At 32.7% G+C, this 23,234-nt stretch overlaps 3 protein-coding genes across 3 annotated transcripts; 1 reads left to right on the forward strand and 2 right to left on the reverse strand.

Moving 5' to 3' along the window:
* The first annotated feature begins 2,197 nt into the window (after positions 1 to 2,197).
* LOC102582399 (protein CHAPERONE-LIKE PROTEIN OF POR1, chloroplastic) lies at positions 2,198 to 4,919 on the forward strand. Its single transcript, XM_006367808.2, has 3 exons — positions 2,198 to 2,645; positions 2,937 to 3,294; positions 4,474 to 4,919. Exons 1-3 carry the CDS (start codon positions 2,298 to 2,300, stop codon positions 4,647 to 4,649), a joined length of 882 nt encoding a protein of 293 aa, XP_006367870.1. The 5' UTR covers positions 2,198 to 2,297; the 3' UTR covers positions 4,650 to 4,919.
* Positions 4,920 to 5,518: 599 nt separating this feature from the next.
* On the reverse strand, positions 5,519 to 9,725 carry LOC102582747 (uncharacterized). The gene is made up of 4 exons (XM_006367809.2): positions 8,237 to 9,725; positions 7,317 to 7,537; positions 6,622 to 6,845; positions 5,519 to 6,525 (listed from the first exon to the last, which is right to left on the reverse strand). Exons 1-4 carry the CDS (start codon positions 9,159 to 9,161, stop codon positions 5,685 to 5,687), a joined length of 2,211 nt encoding a protein of 736 aa, XP_006367871.1. The 5' UTR covers positions 9,162 to 9,725; the 3' UTR covers positions 5,519 to 5,684.
* A 7,050-nt stretch (positions 9,726 to 16,775) lies between these two features.
* Positions 16,776 to 22,700, reverse strand: LOC102583079 (probable protein phosphatase 2C 46). The gene is made up of 5 exons (XM_006367810.2): positions 22,413 to 22,700; positions 21,472 to 21,900; positions 20,430 to 20,797; positions 17,661 to 17,897; positions 16,776 to 17,225 (listed from the first exon to the last, which is right to left on the reverse strand). The coding sequence occupies exons 2-5, from the start codon at positions 21,791 to 21,793 to the stop codon at positions 16,986 to 16,988; spliced, it is 1,167 nt and encodes a 388-aa protein (XP_006367872.1). The 5' UTR covers positions 21,794 to 21,900; positions 22,413 to 22,700; the 3' UTR covers positions 16,776 to 16,985.
* Between the last annotated feature and the right edge of the window lie 534 nt (positions 22,701 to 23,234).

The following is a 23,234-nucleotide window of genomic DNA, read 5'->3' on the forward strand; positions in this document are numbered from 1 at the left end:
TGGTTCACATACATTGATATAGTCTTATTTGTGTGATGTACTCCCTCCGTCCTTTTTTATATGTCATATTTTTACTTTGTATTTGCATTAAGAAATAATGTAACTTTACTCTTCTACCCTTATTTAATTTTTTTGAAACTCAAGTTTTCAATCAATAAATATGAATTGATTTAACTAATGAACATGAATCATTTTCTTAGTTTTTCTAAATTGGTCAAATGTATATTTTCAAGGCTAATTACTCACAAGGGTAAAAAAGGAACAATATGGTAATTTATGCATTGATTTTATGAAATAACAAATATTATGAACCAACTATTTATAGAAAAAAATGACATATAAAAAGAGACGGAGGGAGTATTACGTAAATCCAAAAAATTTGTTACAAAGTTGGACAGCTTTAAATTCTGTTTATTTAAAAAAAAAAAAAAAAAATCTCAAAATCATATGCACAATTGTTGAATTGAAAATAGTAGCAGTAGATAAATGCAGAAGTCCAAAAGTATTGTTCAAATCAAATGGTGACACGCCAGTTGAGTGTATGATTGTCGCGCGGGACCAACAATAAGCCGTGCCCTCCTCTAACACTTGCAGCTAATTTGGACTGGTATGTTGTCATTTGGAAACCCTCAAAAAATCAAAACATGACAAAAAATAATAAATGGTGAGAAATGGCCCATTAATTATACAATTGATCTACTCAAATTAGCAATTTAATTTATATTTAAAAGTCAAGGAGAAACATATTATAATGATCGAGTATTAGCTTCGTGATGCTAAGAACTTGCTTATAAAATAGTAGAATAGATAAAAAATAAATTACGAATAATGCAATAAATTAAAAAGTAAAAGAAATATTGGATTATCTTCGGTGTAATTATCAGACAAGATAATAGGAAAAACATGTGCTTGCTTGCTTATTAAGTGGTAAGCTAATAGAATTGTGATGTTTTGAAATCACATTGGTTATGGGGGGGAGGGGGAGGGGGAGGGGATACGTTGTTCACAATGATCACTATGTATATGTTGACTTTGTTATCATTATAGATATGTAATTGTCGAAGTAAATCACGAATTATACAGAATCAGTTTATTTGTAAGGCTTATCTTAATTGATCACTAAATACCTAAGGAGCAAGGCGAATCACTAACGTTGGGTTGGATTTAGGTGTGAACTAGAAACTTGCCTAAAGAATGCTACATGGGGCGTGCCAATCTTGCACTCTGACCAGAGCAATTTTTGTTGAACTGGTTTTAGCTATACTTGATCTGTCACGCGTCATCTTTTGAATCGTGCATGTGTCAAATCCATATTTTGACCAATACAATTCCAAAAGTACTTATGATAAAAAACTATTTTTTCCGATTTCTCAAATTAAATCATCATACTAATGAAAAATGTATTCTTATTTTATTTTTTATAAACATTTGGACAAACACCTAAACTCTTTAAGAGCTTGTTTGGAATGATTTTTGACTTTTTAAAATTAATTACTCCCTCTATTCAATAATAATTGTCCACTATTAACTCGACACACTCCTTAAAAGAAACAATAAATAATAGGGGTAATTACTATTTTATTCTTTGACTTTATTAATTTTAATGTTTTGAGAAATGTGTTAGTTTCATCGGTCCAACAATACTTGTTCACACAGACGGAGAAAGTATTTTATAGCAAATGTTAAATAGACACAAAAGGTAAATTTCTCTTGATTTTCTAAACTGAACAAATATTATAAGACAACTATTGTTGGAAGGTGGGAATAGTTAACTCTCGTTTGGTGTGAGGGATAAAAATAAATAGTGATGGAATAAAATTTTTGCATCTTGTTTGGTTGTCATGTTTGGGATAACTTATCCCACCATTTATATTATAGTGATGAGATAAGTTATCCCATATACATGGTGGGATAAGTTATCCCAAAATAACTAACCCCAAAATAACTAATCCTGAGATAACATGTTCCCAACCAAATGACCCCTAAAAGTGGCTGATGGTGCACCTTATGACTTAGGATAAAATCAGTATGTAGCATTTAAGTATTCAATCTCATTTAATTTGCTGACCCCAAAAGTACAAGTACTAGATTGGAGATCCTTCAAACTAGATGGATGAAGTCGGAATGCACACTAACTTAATGGACTAAAATAACAATTAATACTTACACATCACCATTTGCTTAACAAGAAACGCCACATATTACACACACTTCCGTTGCGTCAACCGTTTGGTTTCCTTATTTGTACGCTCGGTTATTTGTCACACGTTTAGATATTCACTGTGCCTAAACAAAATATGGCCACATCTCTCTCGGTTCGGCCCAACCGTACCATCATCAGTAGTGACCCGGCCGGTTCAACCCGGCCTACTCCTATCCGCCGCCGTCCCGTCTCCGCTCATTTGCCAAAAATTCCAAACTCCGATTGTTCCCGACGGAGGCTGGCGTTTGCTTTCCACCGCCGGAAATTGGACACCGCCGTTCAAGCAGGTTCTAGAGCTGATGATTCGGCTCCTTTTGAGATGTCGGTAGAGAATGCCCTGAAATTGCTAGGTGTCACTGAGGGTGCGAGCTTCGATGATATTCTTCGTGCCAAAAAATCAATTATCTCGTCTTGTAAAGATGATCCAGATACAATTGCGCAGGTCTGAAAGTTACTTCCGCTTATCTTTTCTTCAATTAATGTAAAATTGTTGTTTTTAAGTACTTTTTATGATAATTAGAAGCTTCCCTGCTTATCGTCTATGTTTTTGTGCACTTGGAACTCTATAGCTATTTGAAATTAACTTTGGTGGAGTTATTTAAATAAGCATCAAGTTAAAATTGTTAGAGGGAAAAGAAAGATCTTTGAGTGCAAATTATTCTCTGCCTTTTTCCTCCTCCATATGTATATGTGTTACTGACAATAAGAAGCGGAACCTTTCAACAACTTTCAGGTAGAGGCTGCATATGATATGCTTCTCATGCAAAGCTTATCACAGAGGAGATCTGGAAAAGTTGTGGATAGTAGCGTACGCTTTGCTGATGTTAAAGCTGCTAATGTTTCTGGGATGGGATCAATGCCCAAGTGGCTGCAGACGACTGTCAAGAGCTCACCGGTCGCAGTTGAAGCACCAGCTGCTAAAGAGTTAGGTGTTCAAGCAGGAGTCTATGGAGCCTTAATGGTTTTAACATATGTTAATGGAGCCTCAACACCTTTAGGAGTATCGTATGGAGCTGATGTTCCTGGACTAATCTTAGCCACGAGCTTTGGGGCCACCTTGTACTTCATGACCAAGAAAAATGTCAAGTTGGGTAAGGAAGATAGATTGCTTTTCTTTGTTTCACTTCTAGGTTATATTTATTAAATTTGAGAGTCCAAATATAAACATTAGCATGTGATTTCGGTCATGCTAAAGTAATGACCGAGTTGTTAGTTGACGTATATAATATCCCCCTATATGTGTTAAGTTTGCTCATTGGCATTCTATACTAACTGAATCTTAAGCATTATCTTTGGATCACTTAAGCTTTCACAATTTCAAGTTACCCTCAAGAAAACCATAACTCGGATTGTAATCCTTATCATATGGATTTCATAGATCTAGCCAAAGCTAGTGACAACTACTAACCTTGTGAGAGAAATAGACCTTGTCTCGATGCTCATGCTAGTATCCATAAAATCTTTTTGGCGTGTAAGAAGTGTCTCTCTCATCGACAGTTATCAACATTATTCACAGATTTTTCCTGTGTTGCTATTTCATTTTTTTTCTTTATTAATAGGACTGGGATTATTGTCAATAGTTGAATGTGTTTTTTCAAATTAGTGATGGATCCATGTCTTTTATCCCGTTGATAATGAACATACATTTTGGTCTTCAACTCCTAATACTCCCATTGAATCGAAGTTGTTGACATTCTTTGATGAAGACTTCCTTTAATATTTCCTATAATACAAAAAAACTACGTGAAGGTTTGATTTGGTGAGAGTTATTAGGATGAGAATTAGGAATACGTATAGTGCAATGTAAATATGGAAGAAGCTTGTCATGTATACACTGATTCGTCCAGTGTTATGAACTAAAGAATTGTTTCAGTACAATTATTTGAAGAAATATTAAAAAAAGGATAAAGTAGGTTCCTTAAAGAGTGTATCTCGAATTTGAAAATTAGGTAGGAAAGATCACATTATACATATCACATTAAGGATAAAGTAGGTTCCTTAAAGTTCCTTATATATCATATGGTAATGACATGAGTAGTAGCCACATAAGCGCCAATCCATTTTGAAGTAGTTGATATGTGTGGAGGTACTGTTCTGGCTTCTGGATAATGCAAATGAGACTTTGGAAATACCAGCAATGGATTTGTACTGAGTTATGATTCCGATTAGCGTTTTATTTCATCTAAACTGTATTTCTGCCAAAAAATATATTTGTAGAACTAGATATTGGCTTTCTGAGAAAAAGTGACTCAAACTTTACTTGCAAACAGGAAAAGCAAGTGTTATAACAATTGGTGGGCTCGTTGCTGGTGCGGTGGTAGGTTCAGCAGTAGAAAATTGGTTGCAAGTAGACATTGTCCCGTTACTCGGTATACACACTCCTGCTACGGTTGTGAGTGAATTTATACTTTTCTCACAATTTTTGGTCTCGTTGTATCTGATATAGGGTAACTCAAAGGCTTGTATGAACTGCTACTGCAAGAAGGTCTATGGCTATTTGTTGCCTACTCAGGTTCTTATCTAGGACCAGTAATTTGTTAAATGTACAAAAGAATGATACTAAAACTCTGGAAGTTCTGATATTTGTTTTATAAAGCTAGTATAGATTCTCAGCTTTGCTTCTTCTATCAATGGTATTTTAATCCCAGTTTGATCTTATATCAATTTGTGGCTTACTGTGTTTTAATTGGAATTTGACGTATTCTGATTATTTTCTCACAGAAGGGTACATTGATTATAACAGGCTTGGACTCCTGTAGTGAATTGCAGTTGTTAGCTACTCTTCAAATTAATCCATTTAGAGTATGCTTTCATTTGTTTTGTTAGGATTAAACTCTGTTGAAGGTTAGATATTATGCAAAGGCCAAGTCAAGAAAAAGACTTTTAAATTGTTCATAGTATTCTCAATGACTAATAATTTGAAGTTATAGAGGTTTTATTTTCGGCTGTCAATCCATGCATATAATAATGAAGTCTATATATATGTAGGAAAGGCTTGTTAGCTAAGACAAATGATTTCGGAAATTAGTAACTTATTCCTTTTTGTTTGGAGAGATGGCATGGCGGTATTTGAACCTGTGATTTCTAAGGGTTTACAAACTGGTTGCTTTGGCTAATTATTTGTTTATAATGCGAAGTGATACCATTTCTATTTCTTGCTGTCAAACTTCTGCATCACATGTCTGGCAATTACCTTCTTAGAGCCAAAAACCACAGTAACTGTGCTTGATGATGATAAGTACGGGCTCAATTTTTCCGTAGCTTTGACTGAACAATCCAGAAAACGCTCTTATATTTTAGCTTAAGATATAAGAATAGGGGAATTAAAAACTGTCCTACGAAATCTGGCCTTTGACCTTGGAGAAACTCAAATCATGAAAACAAGTGACTACATCTCAGCGAGCTGCTTTGATGGCACCATAATATACAAACTAACAATTCAACTCTATGCATTAAATAAGGAGATCTAAACCAGCCAAAGTCATCTTTTGACATCTTCACCAGCTTGGGAGCACTCTATGGATGGCGGGTTACCGATTTTCTCAGCCATCTCACCACTGCTTAGTAGCTCATTGTACATTTTTAGTGCTGCACTGGAAAATTCTGTTATAGACTCAAAAACTCTGCAAAAACCAGTCTGAAAGCCGTTCAGAGTGATCCTCTGAGTTTCTTGCATGCATTTCTGGTGTTCTTCCTTCTCTAGATCAACCCTTTTCCTGAAGTTGTCCAGCAAGTCTTTCCTCTCCTTCAGATACTCAGCTCTATGATCGATTTCAATCTCCGAGCTTCGGTCTGTGAGCTTGAACTCATAAAGCTTGTTCTCTACCTTTTGGAACGCCAGTGTTTTCCTATCTAATTCTTTGGACATGCTGTCAACTTTTCGCTTTTGTTGCTGTTCCTCTCCCTGCTGAACCCACAAAGCTCTTACATCCTTTCCGCAGCCTTTAAGGGCAACAGAAACTGCTCTATCTGGCAACTTGTTCATGGCAGACAACCAATCGTGACAAATCATGAGAAGTGGAGGACCATTAGCTCGACAAGCTGGAGTTGAACTCCTACTTTTGGAGTAGAATTCAACTTCAGGGACTGCAAACTTGGACAGCCATCCATGGAGTGCTTCCACGTAAGCCTTCTGGGCAGCAATGTAATCCTGGAAGCGAGCGCGCCAATTTTGAAGCTCAACGTCAAGCTGGACTGTGGCAAGCCGATGAGAGTCATTGCAGAACTTTCCATATGTAGGACAGGTGAAACTTTTCACGTCGAATATAATCTTGTTCTGGATCTCATGGGATTCCAGCATGATCTTCCAAGTTCTCATCATACTGTACCAAATAGACAAAAGAAGGTTAAAAAAAAAAGTCAGTCAATGAAGATGTTGGATTAAGTGATAGTTTGCTACCCAGGTAACTCTTCCTTACCCTTGAAGCAGTTCAATGATTTGAGGCTGCAGTTCATCATCTCGTAGCTCGTCAATTCTTTTTGATATGGTCTCAGCACTTCGAATTGTGACTAGGATCCTACTATATAATTCTTTTACTGCTGCTCTGGTTTTGTCTGTGGTCCGTCTTTCATCTCCTCTGGCATCATGATTTTTGAGTTGATTGCACTTCTTCTCATATAATTTCCAAGTGCTATCTCCAGCCTGAAGGTAAGTCTAGATGTAAGGAGCCGATCCAAAATGATCAATGAAGAGTGAAATAATTACAGTACTTGACAACTGAATATAGTAGTAAAGACATTGAAGCATGTTTTTAACCATGGGGAGTGGTGGAAGTCCATAGAAAATTAAAGAATTGGTCCTACAGTAGGATTTATATCAGTCTAATACCAGAAGTACTCGAACATATTGATAGCATATGCCAACTTATGTACAGACAAATACAGATGCCCCAGGTCCCATAACAACCAACTGGGGGTCATAACAGAGATCTCAAAGTTTAATTAGCCACTCATATTTATGTGAATTCTGAGGCAGACTTCATAGTGTTTTTATATGACAGAAGATGTTATATGACTTGTTTTAGGCTTAAGTATTGCAGAAGAGCGTATCTTCTCATAGCGAGCAAGTTTTAAGGATTCAATAAGAGAGTATGCTTGGTCAATATGCATATACCTTAACCTCGTCATACAACTTCTTCTCCCAAGCATATAGCCTTCCTAGCGTCAGCAAATGGCTCCCAGAACCCATTCCACCATAGTCATCAAATAGATCATTCTTGAATTCTGTCCATGTGGAAGAACTTTTAGAACTAGACGCCACAAGACTCTTGCATGATGGCGAACGAGATGCAGGAGACTTCCAAGTAATTGCTGGGATGATTTTTGTTGAGTTCTCTGCATACATGACATAATTGAACAAATTTAGAAAATAATGAAACCTGAAAATCTCAAAATTACTCCACAATAATAAGGTATAATAGATAAGTTTAGCAATTTAACTCTCATCAACAGAACAGCCCCTTACCGACACTGACCAGCCAAGACTATTCTCTTACCCACAATTGACTATTTTGTGTGAGAAATTGTGAAGCAAATCATGAGGGATAATAGACTTGGCAATGGGTGAATAATCTTCACAAAACGTCCATGAACATAATAGGAATATGATCGACACATAAACTAAATTGTTACACAAGAGTTTCAACAATTGGATATCACTTTGCACTTTGCCTTTGCCTTCTCAAGAGGAAAAAAGTTCCTTCTCAAAAACAACTGGATGCCACTTTCTTTTCCAGGAAAAAAGATTATCAAGTAAGACAAACTGCGACAAATCCTTCTTAGCATTTCCTAGTGGAACCAAAAACCAATTAATGAAGCCAAAAAAGTAAAGCAAAAGATTATCATGTAAGCCCAGTGGCAGCATATTCTTATCAGGAAATAGTAGTGGAGCCAAAAAAAGTGAAGAGGAACACAAACCTAAAGCAAAGGAAGATATTTCAAGAAAAAGTAATCCAATGAAAGATTAGACTTTGTTGAAGAAGTTTAAAATGAAATTTCTCACTCAGAAAAAGATAGTAATTTGATATGCTTTACCTTTGGGTTCTCCCAAATTAGGCTGTGAATGTACCCAATTTGCCTCTAACATCCTTGATACTTCCTTTCCAGCATCATATGCCTTGACAAAATGGTCTTCAATGTCAGTTAGTGCTTCAAGTAACTCCCTCCCCTGTAATGGATTATCCACAACTGTCAAACTTTTTTTCTGGTCCTCTTGGTTTACATTAGCAGTGTGCACTGCTTGTTGTACAACTTCAGTCCCATATTCTCTTTGCTCCACATTTTCTTTTTCTTTAGTGGCTACTACCTTATTCTCTTCCTTCATTCCATCCCCTTCTTCATCATCTTCCTCTTCCTCTTCTTCTAAATCTGGAATTCCTTCTTGCTCCCTCACTGCCCTTAAATCCTCCTCAGAAATCCTATGATACCCACTAATCATCTCTGGCCTTACACTATTAAAAGGGTTGAAAAAATCCCAACCAAAATCTGTTGGTGGTGAATGCATCATCTGAGGCATTTCCATGTAATAATAGCCATAACCTTGTGGCTGCTGCTGCTGCTGGTGCTCCTGTTTCACAACTTTCTCTTCTCTCTCTTCCTCAGAAGAATCTGATGGAGTTTCTGTAGATTTATTGCATGGCCCACAGCAAACAGTTTCTTGGGTTGGCTCAGAAGGTGTTTGCTGAAGAAACAAGGGGTTTGAAACCACATTCTCCTTTTTTGGAGAAGAAGGGCAACAAGGTGGTGGGAATGTGATGAGATATGGAGAAGTAGGTGTAGAATGACGAGCAACAAAGAGTTTTAAAGCTGCTGAGACTCCATACAATGCTTGACAGTACTTGTAATGTGCATCAGCCAGTGTGTACCTCCTATCTACAGCCAATTTCAGGTACTGTTTTCTCTCTTTACATATGGATACTACCTCTTCTTCATCTTCTAACTTGGATGCAACACACCCCATTTCTCCTCCCTACTCAGCTTTGCAAAAAATAGGATATTCTTGAAAAAAAGGTGCTTTCTTGGAGGGATGTGTGGGGGGTGAAAAGGGGTTAAAGTAAGTTCCTTTTTTGTTTATTTTGGAACAGAGATTCTACTGTAGAGAGAAACAAGAAGTCGAAAAATGTCCCTTTTAAGAATGGTTTCAGAACAACCCATTGAAACATAGAAAGAGGTTTTTAGGTAAAAAAGCAAGTATTGGGAATACCCACTTGGCCTTAACCAGCAGAGCCATAGCCATTTCCCCTGCAAACAAAGAAAATTTCTCAAACAACAAAACAAGAAAAAGAGAGAGGAAATAAAATATAAAAAATAACTGTGTCAGTGAAAGAGGATGTTTTTTTCCTCTTTCTTTTTTTTTCTTCCAAGAGAAAAAATGCTGTAGGAGAGATTTCAGATAGAGAGAGAGAGAAAAATAAATCAAAAGGTGAGTTAAGAAGAGATGGTAGGGGCTCGAGGTAAGGGAAGAGCGATGAGGGTATTCTTGTGTTTGGCAAAAAATAATTAAAATGTTATATACCAAGGTAAAGAATATTTATATTCAATTTTAGAATACGTACTTATGATATTTATAATCTGATTATATAAATATTTTTGACTGTATGGTCAAAAGTACATTTAAACTATTCAAGCTTTTCGAATTTCATATGTGAACTACAGTATCATTCATGTACAAAACTCACATATTGAGTATTCCATTTTTGTAAAATTAAAATTTGTATAAAATATTGTACTTTTGCATTTAAATTGTGGGTGAAGTCCGTCACAAGTTGTGGCAGTTTAGAATCTAAATGAGCTTCTTTCTTTCTCACTGCCATAATTTAGCAGAGATTTTTGGTTTTTTTGGGGAGAAGAGACAGAAGAGAGTCAGTGACTCAGTGAGGGAATAGAGGAGTCAAACTTTGGTCAAACCTCAAAAAAGGGTAATATAGTCTATTCACTCTTCCAGGTAAAGAGCTAATCTTGCAATTATTTGAAGATAATGACTATTTTTTCCACTTGTCAGCTTCTTAGCTAGGGATTAATTACTAGCTTCCCTTAATTCTTATGCACTGTCATTCTCAGTAAAAAGAAAATGACAATTTTATCCTCAACTTTGACGGCCTTCTTTCAACTACTGTAGCATTACTTTTTGGTAACTTTATTTATTTCGATTTTGGAGTTTGTTTTTAGCTTCTTTTTTTGTATTTATTTATTTTACTTGTCGTTTTTATGGAGTAATGTCTTGCAATTGGGAATAGTGCATTATAAAACAGTCTAAAATATTAGCGGGAAGTGTTTACCGTTTGCCTTCATTAAATAGTGGATGCTTTGTTATTTGGGAAAAAATTCTGAAAATATTTTTTGACAAAATGAAATGTACTTGTAATTTCACTTTTTTATGACGTTTTTGAAATGTACCTTGTATATAAGAAAAAAAATTATACGTTTGGTACTCTAATGTATATTTTTCCTTCCGAATTTTGATTTGCAAAAAAAATAAAATAAGGATCGTTTGGTACTCTAATGTACTCGCTCCATTTTATTTTACTTGACATTAGTATGCAATTTTATTTTTTTTATTATTTGTCTATTTTAGCAAATCAAGAGAGTCTTAACTTTTGGTCATGAAATTTGATAAGATTTTAAAATTTTGATTTTTAAATGACCAACTTTTGAATTTTTGGGACTTTTACTTATAAAACTTTAATTATTATAAGCATGTTCAAATACAATTTTAAGTTTCAAATTTCAACTTTAAAATATATGACCAACTAAAATGCTTAAAATCAAACTCAATATTGTTTCAAAGCTCATAAATCTCTCTAATAGGTAATTAGAACACTCAAAATAATTTTTTTGTTTCAATTTATGTGTTTACTTCTTCTTTTTTTAACTTTGTTTAGAAAAGAATTGTACTTCATATATCTAATAACTCGCTAATTTCAATCTTTCACATGATATTTAAAATTATAAAATTCAAAGACAATCACATGATTTTAAATCTTTTACTAATTATTTAATTAAAATAAAATGGTGGGAGATATTTTAGTTCGTAATCGACTAATTAGTGGCTATTTGTATAATAGTATTTTGTTTTTAATTTTTTTTTTAAAAGGAAGATTCATATAAGACGATTTTTAAAATAAAATAAGCACACTTTTGTTTTACACCTTATACGAGAACAAGGTTAGGAAACATTGACCGAATCTGCACCATTTTTGTTGTTTGAACAGTTGAACCAAACTGCATTCGACACTTTGCCCACTAGGCATTACTTACTCCTTCAGCCACATGACACTAATGTTTATTAGCCCTTAATCGATTGGTTGTAGCTTCGCGTTGAGAATACTGTTGAATAAGTAAAAATGTATTTTCTCTAACAACTTGATTAAGCTTTTAGAGAAGATGGTAACACACTTTAATATGGTATTAGAGCAAACAGAAGTCCTGAGATTAAAAAAAAAATCGCGTGTTTAACCCATGAAAAAAATTTAAGCTCACACATGAAATGGCATGTTGAGAATACAATTAAATAATAAAAATATGATATTTCATCTTACCGTATGCTTTTTTCAATTCTCGTAATTAAGAATAGTCGCTTTCATGGAGATTCAAATTTTACATATAAAATTATAGGATATTGTCAAGAACTCGTAATAAAGAATAGTCGTTTTTAGAGAGATTCAAATTTTACATATAAAATTATAGAATATTGTCAAGAAACCTATCTATACTTTTATCTATCTACTATTTGTTTGTTTCATAATCATTCTCATGAATATCATAAAAAGGAGTTGTAAAACGATTAAGATGTTTTTTAATTTTTAATTAAATATCTCATATTTGAATAATTTGATACTTGAAAAATAGATAACTTCACTGTAAATGCCACTTTACTCTTTCGATAGACTTATTTGGTGTAAATTCAAATTAATCGAGCATGTTATTATACTATCACTATGATCACTATAATGACACTGAGGGGTCGTTTGGTAGGTTGCCTTAGAAAAACAATTCATGTATATGTATGATATTATTTAGTACTATGTCTGGTAGGAATTTGGGTCCATGTATAACTAATTCATGTATATTAGTTATACATCCTACATGGTATTATAGGATGTATTACTAATACCTTCCATTTGGAGGTATTACTAATACATATGATATAATACCATGGGATAAGTCTGTGTAAAGACAATATCTCTCAAATTATTTTAATTATTTTCTTGATTTTATGTTTTATATTTGTACTAGTAAATTTATTTAAATAAATAGCTTACAAATTATTTTGAGAGAGTTGTTTGTTACTAAATAGCTTCAATACAAATTTGAAACACCAGTTATTTAACATTTACCAATTAAAAAGACAGATATACCACTACATGACGTTTGTGATCTTAATTGAATATATATTTTGTTTATATATGTTTGTGTGGTTTTCTAATTATTTATATTTTGAACAATTTATAAAATTGAATACATATTAAAATTACAACTTGCAATTTTTATGTGTAAATGTAGATGGTTTATTCAACTTTACCATTGCTGACTGTCTTTTCGATTTTAAAAGTAGATGGTTTATCTTTTTAAATTGAAATTTTGTGAGTGATCAATTTATTAAGATGACAATTATTTATTGTCAAATAATTCAAGTGAAAAAATAGCAAACATGACAACAAAATTATTTTTCTCATAGCTAGTTCGAAGGTCATTAAAAATATAATATTGCCGGCAACTATCTACCTTGACCCAATCACATAATAATTCAAGGGTATAATTGGAAAAAACTTTTTATAGAGTTTTAATTCAATCACAAGATGAGGTGGGAAACAATGAACCAAACACCTGATTAAAATAAACATATCATTACTAATCTCTGCATTACTAATTCATGCGTTACTAATCCATTATTATTATTATTTGTACCAAACGACCCCTGGATGTATTGAATCACAACACGTGTCAATATTATTTCTTTGGCATCTCCAACCCTACACTCTATTTTACTCTCCAAATATAGAGTTCTCTAACCAACTTCAACCCAATTCTCTATTTTACTCTACTAAAAAAGAATCTTCTTTCCTCTCCTCAATATTATATTATTATTTCTATTTCTATTTCATTTTCTTATTTCATAATATAAATCCGTTCTTTCTTTTTTCAAAATAATCACCCTATATAATTTTCATGTAATATGAAAGTATATTTTTTTAATTCTTTATTTAATATAAAATTATATTTTATTGTAAATTTTAAAGAACAACTACAAAAAAATTTAAAAAGAAATCAACAAGCACAACCACAATCACAAACACAACAATTCTCTAGATCATACACTATCTTTTTTTCGAATATTGTTATATCTGAAAACGACCTACTAGATTACTAAATTATTGTTGTGATTTTAAAAATCATTATGTTATGTATTGTATTGTATTATTATCTTGTATTTAAATTATTATGTCATGTATTGTATTTTTAAATTAAAATTTGCATTTTATCATTTAAATTTTGTGCATTCTTCATAGTGAAAATCAATAATAATATCAAATTATCTCTTAAAGTGACGAAAAATTGAAAAAAAAAATAATTTAAAAATAATTGTTAATTCGGAATGAAAGTAGTTATATATTAAATAATATATTTTTTAAAATGTTGTACTATATTTAAAAAGAATTACAAATATTAGAAACTTATTTTTAGTTTTATATGAAAAATAATATGTTAATTACAAATAAAGGAAATAATATTACAATAATGAAAAAAAGTGAAATAGAGAAGTGAATAGTAGTTCTCCAAATTTGGAGAACTACTATTCACCTCTCTATAAATAGAGAATGGAGAGTTTTTTAGAGAGTCAAGACCATCTCCAACCCCACTCTATTTTACTCTCCATTCTCTATATTTGGAGAGTAAAATAGAGAATTGGGTCTTCAACCACTCTCTAAAAAGCTCTCTATTCTCTATTTATAGAGAGGTGAATAGTAGTTCTCCAAATTTGGAGAACTACTATTCACTTCTCTATTTCACTTTTTTTCATTATTGTAATATTATTTCCTTTATTTGTAATTAACATATTATTTTTCATATAAAACTAAAAATAAGTTTCTAATATTTGTAATTCTTTTTAAATATAGTACAACATTTTAAAAAATATATTATTTAATATATACTACTTTCATCCCGAATTAATAGTTTTTTTTTAAATTTTCGTCGATAATATAATTTGATTTTATTATTAATTTTCACTGTAAAGAATACACAAAATTAAAATGATAAGATGAAGACTTTAGTTTGAAAATACAATACATAATATGATAATTTAAATACAAGATAACAATATAATACAATACATAACATAATAATTAATTCGCGATGAAACAAGAATCATGCTATTTCACTAATAATTTCACTTTTATTTGAATTGTCCATTAATTTGTATATTATATAATATTAACTTGCAATTTATGTTATTTATAAATTTAGGAAAAATATAATTTTATATTAAGTAATGAATTTGAAAAAATAAATTTTTATATTACATGAATATTATATAAAGTGATTATTTGGAAAAAAGGAAATAAAGGATGTGTATCATGAAATAAGAAAATAATAATGAAATAGAAATAATAATATAATATTGAGGAGAGAGAAAAAGATTCTTTTTTAGAGAGTAAAATAGAGAATTGGGTTGGAGTTGGTTGTCTGAAAAAATAGAGAACTCTATATTTGGAGAGTAAAATAGAGGATTGGGTTGGAGATGCCCTAAAGAGACCCAATTCTTTATTTTACTCTCCAAATATAGAAAATAAAGAGTAAAATAGAGTGGGATTGGAAATGATCTTACAAACCATTGGATAAGTAGATTTTATAAAGAAAAAAAACAATAAAGTAGGGGCTTTTACAGGAGTTAGTCAGCCATAAAAACAAGTAAAATAATCATTCTTTTACCAGAAAAATACCATCATGGGGTCGTTGATAATTGAGCCTTTGATTTATTACATTTTAGAAAAATAAAATAAAAGCAGAAATAAAATGTTCATGCTAAAAAATCACGATAAAATTAATACAATATCTTTTTTCAATTATAATCTTATAAATCTGTGTTCTTAATACTGTCTAATTTTCAAGAGACATTATTTAATAAACTTTATATTACATTTATTTATTTCTTAATGTACATGGTTTTTACTAAAATATAACGTATTAAATTACTTTTATATTTTTTTAACCTGACTGACTACTGCATACTATGAAGAACGTCTTCTTGTGGTGGGGGGAATATGCCTGACATTCTGACAATTTGTATATATTTTAATCTTTTTAATAAACAATAAAGAAGTTCTCTCAATTCTACAAAATAAAATTGGATACTGCTATTAAAGTTATTCCACGACAGTAGTGTTTTTAATTTTAACTTATATTTTTTTAAAAAAGTACTCCATTTGTCCTAGTTAAAATTATGACTTTGACCGGGACTTGTAATCCAGATTTTTAATTTATGAATTTTAAATTATAATTCTTTTTATTTATCGAACTTTGAATAAATTATGTATACATATAAATATAAAAATTATACTAAAGTTAAATTTGCTGAACTTATCACTAGTATATTGACTTTGCCCCCCACCTTTGGTGTATAGAGAGTTACAACAATAATGATATATTTAGTGGAATTTGAATCGAGTGGTGTATGCGCCGTCTTACCTATATCCATTCAAGTAAAACATAATAAAATCAAGTAAGAAAAATACAACTCATTGTGAAATAGTCATGGAGAAGAGTAACAGTAGTAATAACACATGTTACGATACCCAAAACAAAGAAAACAACATTTAATAATAGAACTGAAGAATAAGACAGTATGTGAGTATTAATAACAAAACATATAAGGAAGATTAGACAATGCTCGACAACCTACAATCTTTCTACCTTATTAATCACTGACCTTCATATCTTCTTATCTAGAATGATGTCCTCAATAAACTACCGCTTGCAAGTATGTTATGTACTCATGTCTAATTATCTCCCCAATACATTTTTTGACTTACTTCTACCTCTTCGCATACCCTCCATAATCAACCTCTCGGTTATAAATCACAGCCAGAAACATACTGTTATTGGTTGCTTAGTTACAACTTACAAGGATATAAAGAATAACTAGAATTATTTTATTCCGTACTTGGTTAAAAATTTTGTGATATATAAACAATCCCAACATTAGTTTTACCATAATCGTGATGTTAGTTTTATAGCAAATGATACAATATAGAACAACAATGCTGAAATAAAATAAAAAAACAAATGACAAAATTTCCCTGTTTCAGAGTCCTTCCAATATCCAAGAACAGCCAAAATTAAAATCTATCTATATTTATATATGTCATCTTTTGTCCAACAAATCCAACATCTAACAATAAAAATATATCTATTGATAATTTTGTCATTATTTAACTCCCATATTACAATCCCAATATAGCTTCTTTACAAAACAAAATGTCCCATCAAAAAGATAAAAGAAATGAAATTATAATAGTATAATAATAATTATACAAAAGCCAAACGAAATTAGGAAAAGAAAAAGGTGGAGAAATAATAGAAGCAAGAAGGAAATAACTCAAAGTGATATTTGTAAAGATACTTTTTTTTTCTTCCAGTACCTTTCTTAGGCACAGGAACTAAATGCAAGTACTAGTCTCAGTTAGATTACATTTTTAAAAAATTGTTGGCCTGCTCTTGAAGCTACCTGGTATTCACAACATACATATTAGTACAACAACAGCTTCATAAAGTTGCACCAACTTTATGTTGGGGTAGTCTTTGTAGGCAAACTAATGCCACCTCCTTTAACAGAAATATTAGGACTCTTGACAGAGCTAGCCCGGCTCACAAGGTTCGAGTCCAGGAACACAACCGCTACTGAGATGTCATCGTGGAAATGTCGACGAACTCCACGATCGATTTTCTTCAAGTCTGAATATCTCATTTCCCTTTTCTTTGCTGCTTCTTGTAGTGCAGTTTTCACTAACCTTCTAGCTATCCCCTGTCAAGTGGCGAAACAAGCCTCTTTAAGTGTTGATCCCACTGTTTCTTTTTTTCAACTTCTCAAGGAGTTTAGAAACATATAGCTTTTGTACTATATATCTAGACTAAACGACACTACACTATAAAAGCTATAGAGACTCAATTGGAATTTATGCAATCGACACTACACTATAGCTCGGCATTTCAGTCGAGATAGGATAATGAATTTCTCCTGCCTAAAAGAAACGTAGATACAATGTAATCAATTCTAATGCAACTGCAGCACTAGATTATTTACTACCAGTTACCAAAGAGAGAAGCAGGATGTCAATGAGTAAAATGAACGGATTAAAGAGCCAACAACAGTTGAGGAATAAAAAAACTGCTTCACTATAGGTAGAATAGCCAAAACACTAGACAGGTCCATGAAGCATGATGGAGGTAGATATCTTACATTTCGTGGGTGATTTTGTACAATGTCAACTGCTCCTTGGTTACTTAGGTGCTCCCAGAGACCATCCGATGCAAATATGATAAACTGATCGTCAGGTTGCAAATGGTGCACTGAAATTGCTGGATCTGCGCTCAATATGGGCTTTCCGAATGGTTCTCGAAGGCGAAACTTAGCATATAATGGCTCCCTGTTGAATTCAGATTTCTTCAAGTACACATCACCAATGGATCTTGAAATCTGCAAAATAAAGTATTCAGTCATCCTAAGTGCAGATCAAAGTTTTTTTGAGTCATGAAAGACACAACCTTACTAAATGTGCTTCCTAAAGAAAGTATCGTACCCCATTAAATTAACAAGTAAAAGATAAGTATTTCTGAAAGATTGAAACAGCTAATGAATGTCAAAAGCCATTAATTAGCACAGGGAATACCTTACCAGAAGATCTGCAACACTTCGAGAAATAAATCTAGCTCTCTAAGGTCTAGCTGCAGGCTCCATCAAGGAGAGAAACTCAGTGTCATGACGGCTCCTAAGAATGCTTTTTTTTTTTTCTTTTATATAGATTGTGATGAAATAGTAATTTATTTAACATGTAAGAAATTGAGGTTCATATTTCCATTCTAAACCATCCAAAAATTATGCCAACATCCCGGAAGAGGGTAGCTCCCTTGTTCGCAAGACATTCATACAATGTACGATTTAAGCTGACTAGAGTACTACAATACAAAAAAAAGGCAGAGTATCAATTTCCAAACATATGGATGGATTTTTAAAAATTTAAAAGGATATATAACATTTAATTAGAGCTACACCAAAGATATAAAGAAGTATAACTGAATGAAGGACCCTTAAGTCACCCAGCAGTAACTAATTTTCTTGAATTTTCCCTACTCTTTATAGTCATATAAGTATCTCTCGGGCGATTCTTTTTATATTCCTGTGCCATGGCGATCTTACTTTGCTTTTTGGATAAGGTGGTAATCCTTCTTATCATGAACTTGTTTTGATATAAAGTTTCTGCAACAGAAACCTTACCACATAACAGAAAACTTAAAATTGGTGATTGTTGTTTATTACTTCAATGACCATATCATTGTTCTGCCAGCTCTATATTCTGGTTTCAATAATAACTCTAAAAAAATGATTATTCAGGATTATATGGACACATAATCATGTTCCAAATGTCAGCCGAGAAACCTAGAGTCTCCAATATAATATTTAACATACTAATCGGACTGTCGCTGCCGACTTACTAGGAGAAGGCGAAAAATGATGGGGCCTCAAATGCTGTTCCTACTAATTGATTAAAAAGTTGAAATTAAAAATATTTTAGGTCTGCTACTCTAATTCATATTGCTTATGCATTTGGCCATACCTTAAAGATACTATATCTGCTGCTAAATATCACACAGTCGCAGAGTCAAAGATATCAAACTGAAAAGAATAATGAAGCCTCTCCATAAACAACAAATATTCCTTTACACATGTAAATATAAACACAACCAGTAAAATTACTTGTTTTACCAAAAAGATATCACGTCTATCACCTTTATCACAGAAAAGGGTACCATTTCCACCTCATAAAGTGGTGGAAAGGAAGCGTTTAGATCTAGAAATACTCTTTTAACGGTTTCTTTTTAGGGAAAATTATGTAATTACATGACTCAAGATAACATAATCTCTAAAAATCCCTACCATTTGAATAAATTACAAAAAATCCCTTTTTCCTTCTCTCTCTTAACATCCGATACACCACTCCACCTCTATAAGATAGATTACAATTTTGTTTGTGTACAATGTATCTGGTACAAATGTTATTGTTGATACATAACACCAATTATTTCAAACCAAAATTAGAATGAATCTAAGTTATAGTTATGTATTTGATACATAACTTACATATCTGATACATAACTTATGTACCATTTGCTATGTATCAGGCGAAGGAGCAATGCATCCGCGAGTTTTGGAAAATCCGGGATTATTGTAATTTGAGAAACCTTCAGGATAGGATGTAATTTGCCCCCAAATTATTGGGGTTTCTGTACTTTATACTTCTTTTTATCCATTCATTTCTCAAGTTGAAGTAGTCAAGTAAATACCAAGAATCTCCAATTTCGGTTTCTTCAAATAATCTTGTTTATGAAGAATTTCTTTCCAAAAAGAATCGCTTGCCATTAAAACCTCGAGATTTAAACTTTTCAACTTTGTGTCACTCTTAGACAAACGTTCATTTGCTATATGTGAAAGCAAAGAAATGTTCATAACTCAAAGTCAATGAACCAAAAACATATAGTACTATATAGGCTACTTGAATGGCAGTTTCCTACATCTCCCAAGAAAAGGAAAATACAAGGACATAGGAAACCCCGATCCTAAAGTTCTTTTTTTTTTATAACCGAGAAATCCGTCTGTGACCCGCCCTTTGGACCAATCACAGCCTTCTAAACTCGGTGGATAATGGGACCCGCCCCTCTACCCTACTCCACTTAAATACCGGGCTTCGCTTTGCATGGTGTGGGGCTTGAACCTGCGACCTAAGCCACAAATCCTCCACCTTTTGCCACTCGAGCTAGGCCTTGGGAGCACCCCGATCTTAAAGTTCTAAAAGGCATAAACGATTAGGGGGAGAGTGTAGTATGAATTAGTAATAGGCGTAATGTGTATATTGTTATTGAAAGAACACTCATTAATAATAAGATCAAATCGGTACTTTGCGTTGAGCAAACATAAAACAGAAACTGCTAAGGAAAATGGAATAGAAGTTACCTGTATAAGCCCCTTGACACGCCAGACATTGTGCTTTAAAACTACAATTTGTGAATCATCTGGATGCAAAGATTGCATCTCCTGTCTTACAGATTCAATGCTCACATTGTGTTCTGCAGAGAGCTGAATCGCAAGAACCTCGCCAGTTGATCTAACAAGTCTCCCTAAGACTGCCCTCGAGTCACCAAGGTTGGCTACATATAAGGTTCCACTGCAGATAACTCCAACAAGACAGCATGATCCAACAGCAGCAATCTGTGGTTTCGTCGGCCATTGTCTAGTCACAACAGAGAGGAAACCTTCTTCTGTTGCTTGAAATGCTTTCCGAATCACCTCAACAGACATAGACTGGTGCTCAGATGTGAACCCTACACAAATTGGAGAAAGCCATTGAGTGAAGACTTAAAAAGGGACAAAAATCATACATAGTTGCCCATGATATTCCACACAATAATAAACAACAAAAAGAAATATGCTTCAATCAAACGCAAGTTGGGTCGGCTATATGAATCCTCACTATCCATGTCACTGCATTTATTATTCCACAGAGAAATATAGATTCATCAAAATGACCAAAAAATAAAAAAACCTTGCTGCTATAGCAATATATATATACTTAATACTTGATTATTTAAACAATAGTCTACGAAAAGTAAATGGTTCTTAATAATCTTATAGGACTTGGACATTCTTAAATATCAAATGTAACAAGAAGACAGATATGAAACAGTTAAAATTCAACCTCTTTAGCTGTAAAAGATATACTCCCTCCATTTCAATTTGTTTGAATTACTTTCTTTTTTAGTCCGTTTCAAAAAGAGTATCTCTTTCATTTTTTGACAAGTCGTTAATTTCAACTTTCCATGTAACATATTTAAGACCACAAGATTAAAAGGCATTTTGGTACATTCTACATGTCTTTAGAAGATTCAAAAGTATTCTTTGTTTCTCATACTCCGTATCAAGTCAAAACCCGACAAACAAATTGAAACGGAGGGAGTAAAAAGTTGAGCTATTACTCAAATTGGTTAGAAGAACTCACTCTTGAGATTCTGAAACAGGTGTTCATTAATGAACCTTGAAGTTTCAGGTCCCCCATGCCCATCATAAATTCCAATAAAAGTACCATATGGTCCAGAATCCTGCAAGCTCAAGCACCCTGATTCAATTTGGCTTTGATCCTCCAGTAGATTATTAGCCTGGACTACAGCCATAGAAAATTCGCCATTTACATGTTGTCCTGTATCCTTATACCATAAAAGCCCATCTTGACGACCACCGGAATCTGAAGAACTTGTATGAACAAGTCCATCAGCCCTTGGCTGAAAACAGGCCCTCAAGAAGTTCATCAATCCAGATGGCATGCCTCATCTCATCCAAAACACCATCCAATTATGTCTCCACATTTGACAGGACTCACTTCTAAGTTTGCTCATAAAAATCTCAACTTTGCCTTTGTTGTAATATAATACTACAAGTCCAACAATACCAATGACAAAAGTAAGATAAAGGAAAATAATGAGATTGACAAGTATTACAATCTTAAAACTTGCTGTATGATACACCAAGAAGCCACCTCCAGTTTAACACTGAATTTAATGCAAATGCAAAGAAATGATTTATGGTGTACTTATAATGTTTCACACATGACAATAAATTACTCTAAAAATGGAAAATTCAACAAAAATACAAACAGAAAACTTTCAAAGTAGTCATTCAATATAGTACAATATGGTGGTCAGACAGTTTGAATCCAGAAGGTCTGACTTTGGCAAAGGAAAAAGTAATACTACTGAAAACAAGCTAAAGAAAGACAATTTTTTCTTGACTACCTAAATTTCAAGAATCACACATACTATCTCAAAACCAACTGAAAACAAGATAAAGAAAGACAACTTTTTTTCTTGACTACCCAAATTTCATATAGTAAAATATAGCTGAATATAAATAAGATAAGTTCAAAAGGGAAATAAAAAAACTCACCTTTGAAGATCTGAAAGTGAAAAGGGGTTTAGATCTGTGAAACCATCAAATCAAATCAAAGGAAAAGTAAAGTGGGTATTCAACAGTTATCTTTTTGTTTGTTTTTCTCTAAACTTTTCTTTGAGGATGAAGGAGATTCAAGAAAGAAAATAGTGGAAAATAGAGTGATCAAATAGAGAGAGAAGTAGTGTTATTAGTATTCAATTAGGCCACAGACTGAAAACTATGGTCACATAGAGCAGACAAATCCCATTAAAAAACAACAATGGAGAGCTTGAAGCCAGCAAAGCAGAGGACCATTTTTGGGCTCCACCCCCACCCCCACCCCCACCCCTAAAACCCCCTATACCCCAGCTTTAAGGTTAACAGCTTGTTTGGATGGATGTTACCTGTTGTATTCTGCTAATCGATTTAATTTAAGTGACACTTTTTTTTAATTGATTTAAAGGAAAATAAAATATTTTTTTATTTAATAAATATCTAATGACATTAGCAACATTATAAAAATAATAATCATATTTTTAAACACTATATCATAAAAATTGAGATGGAGGGATTCATATTATCAATGTTATTTTGATTGATATTTGAATATATCGTTAAATCATAATCAAATAACAATATAAATCTAATATAATAATGTACTTAATTACCTTATTATTTATAAATTCATACTTTAATAATAAAAAATACGGAGTAATACAATTTATTCAAACATTTTATCATCAAACTAATACAATATAATTGGATGTGTTATTTCATAATTTGTAACAACCATCCAACCAGATAATAAGAGTAACAAAATCTATAGAGATAGAGAAG

This window comes from Solanum tuberosum, unplaced genomic scaffold, assembly GCF_000226075.1.
Source record: "Solanum tuberosum cultivar DM 1-3 516 R44 unplaced genomic scaffold, SolTub_3.0 scf01011, whole genome shotgun sequence".
Lineage (NCBI taxonomy): Eukaryota > Viridiplantae > Streptophyta > Magnoliopsida > Solanales > Solanaceae > Solanum > Solanum tuberosum.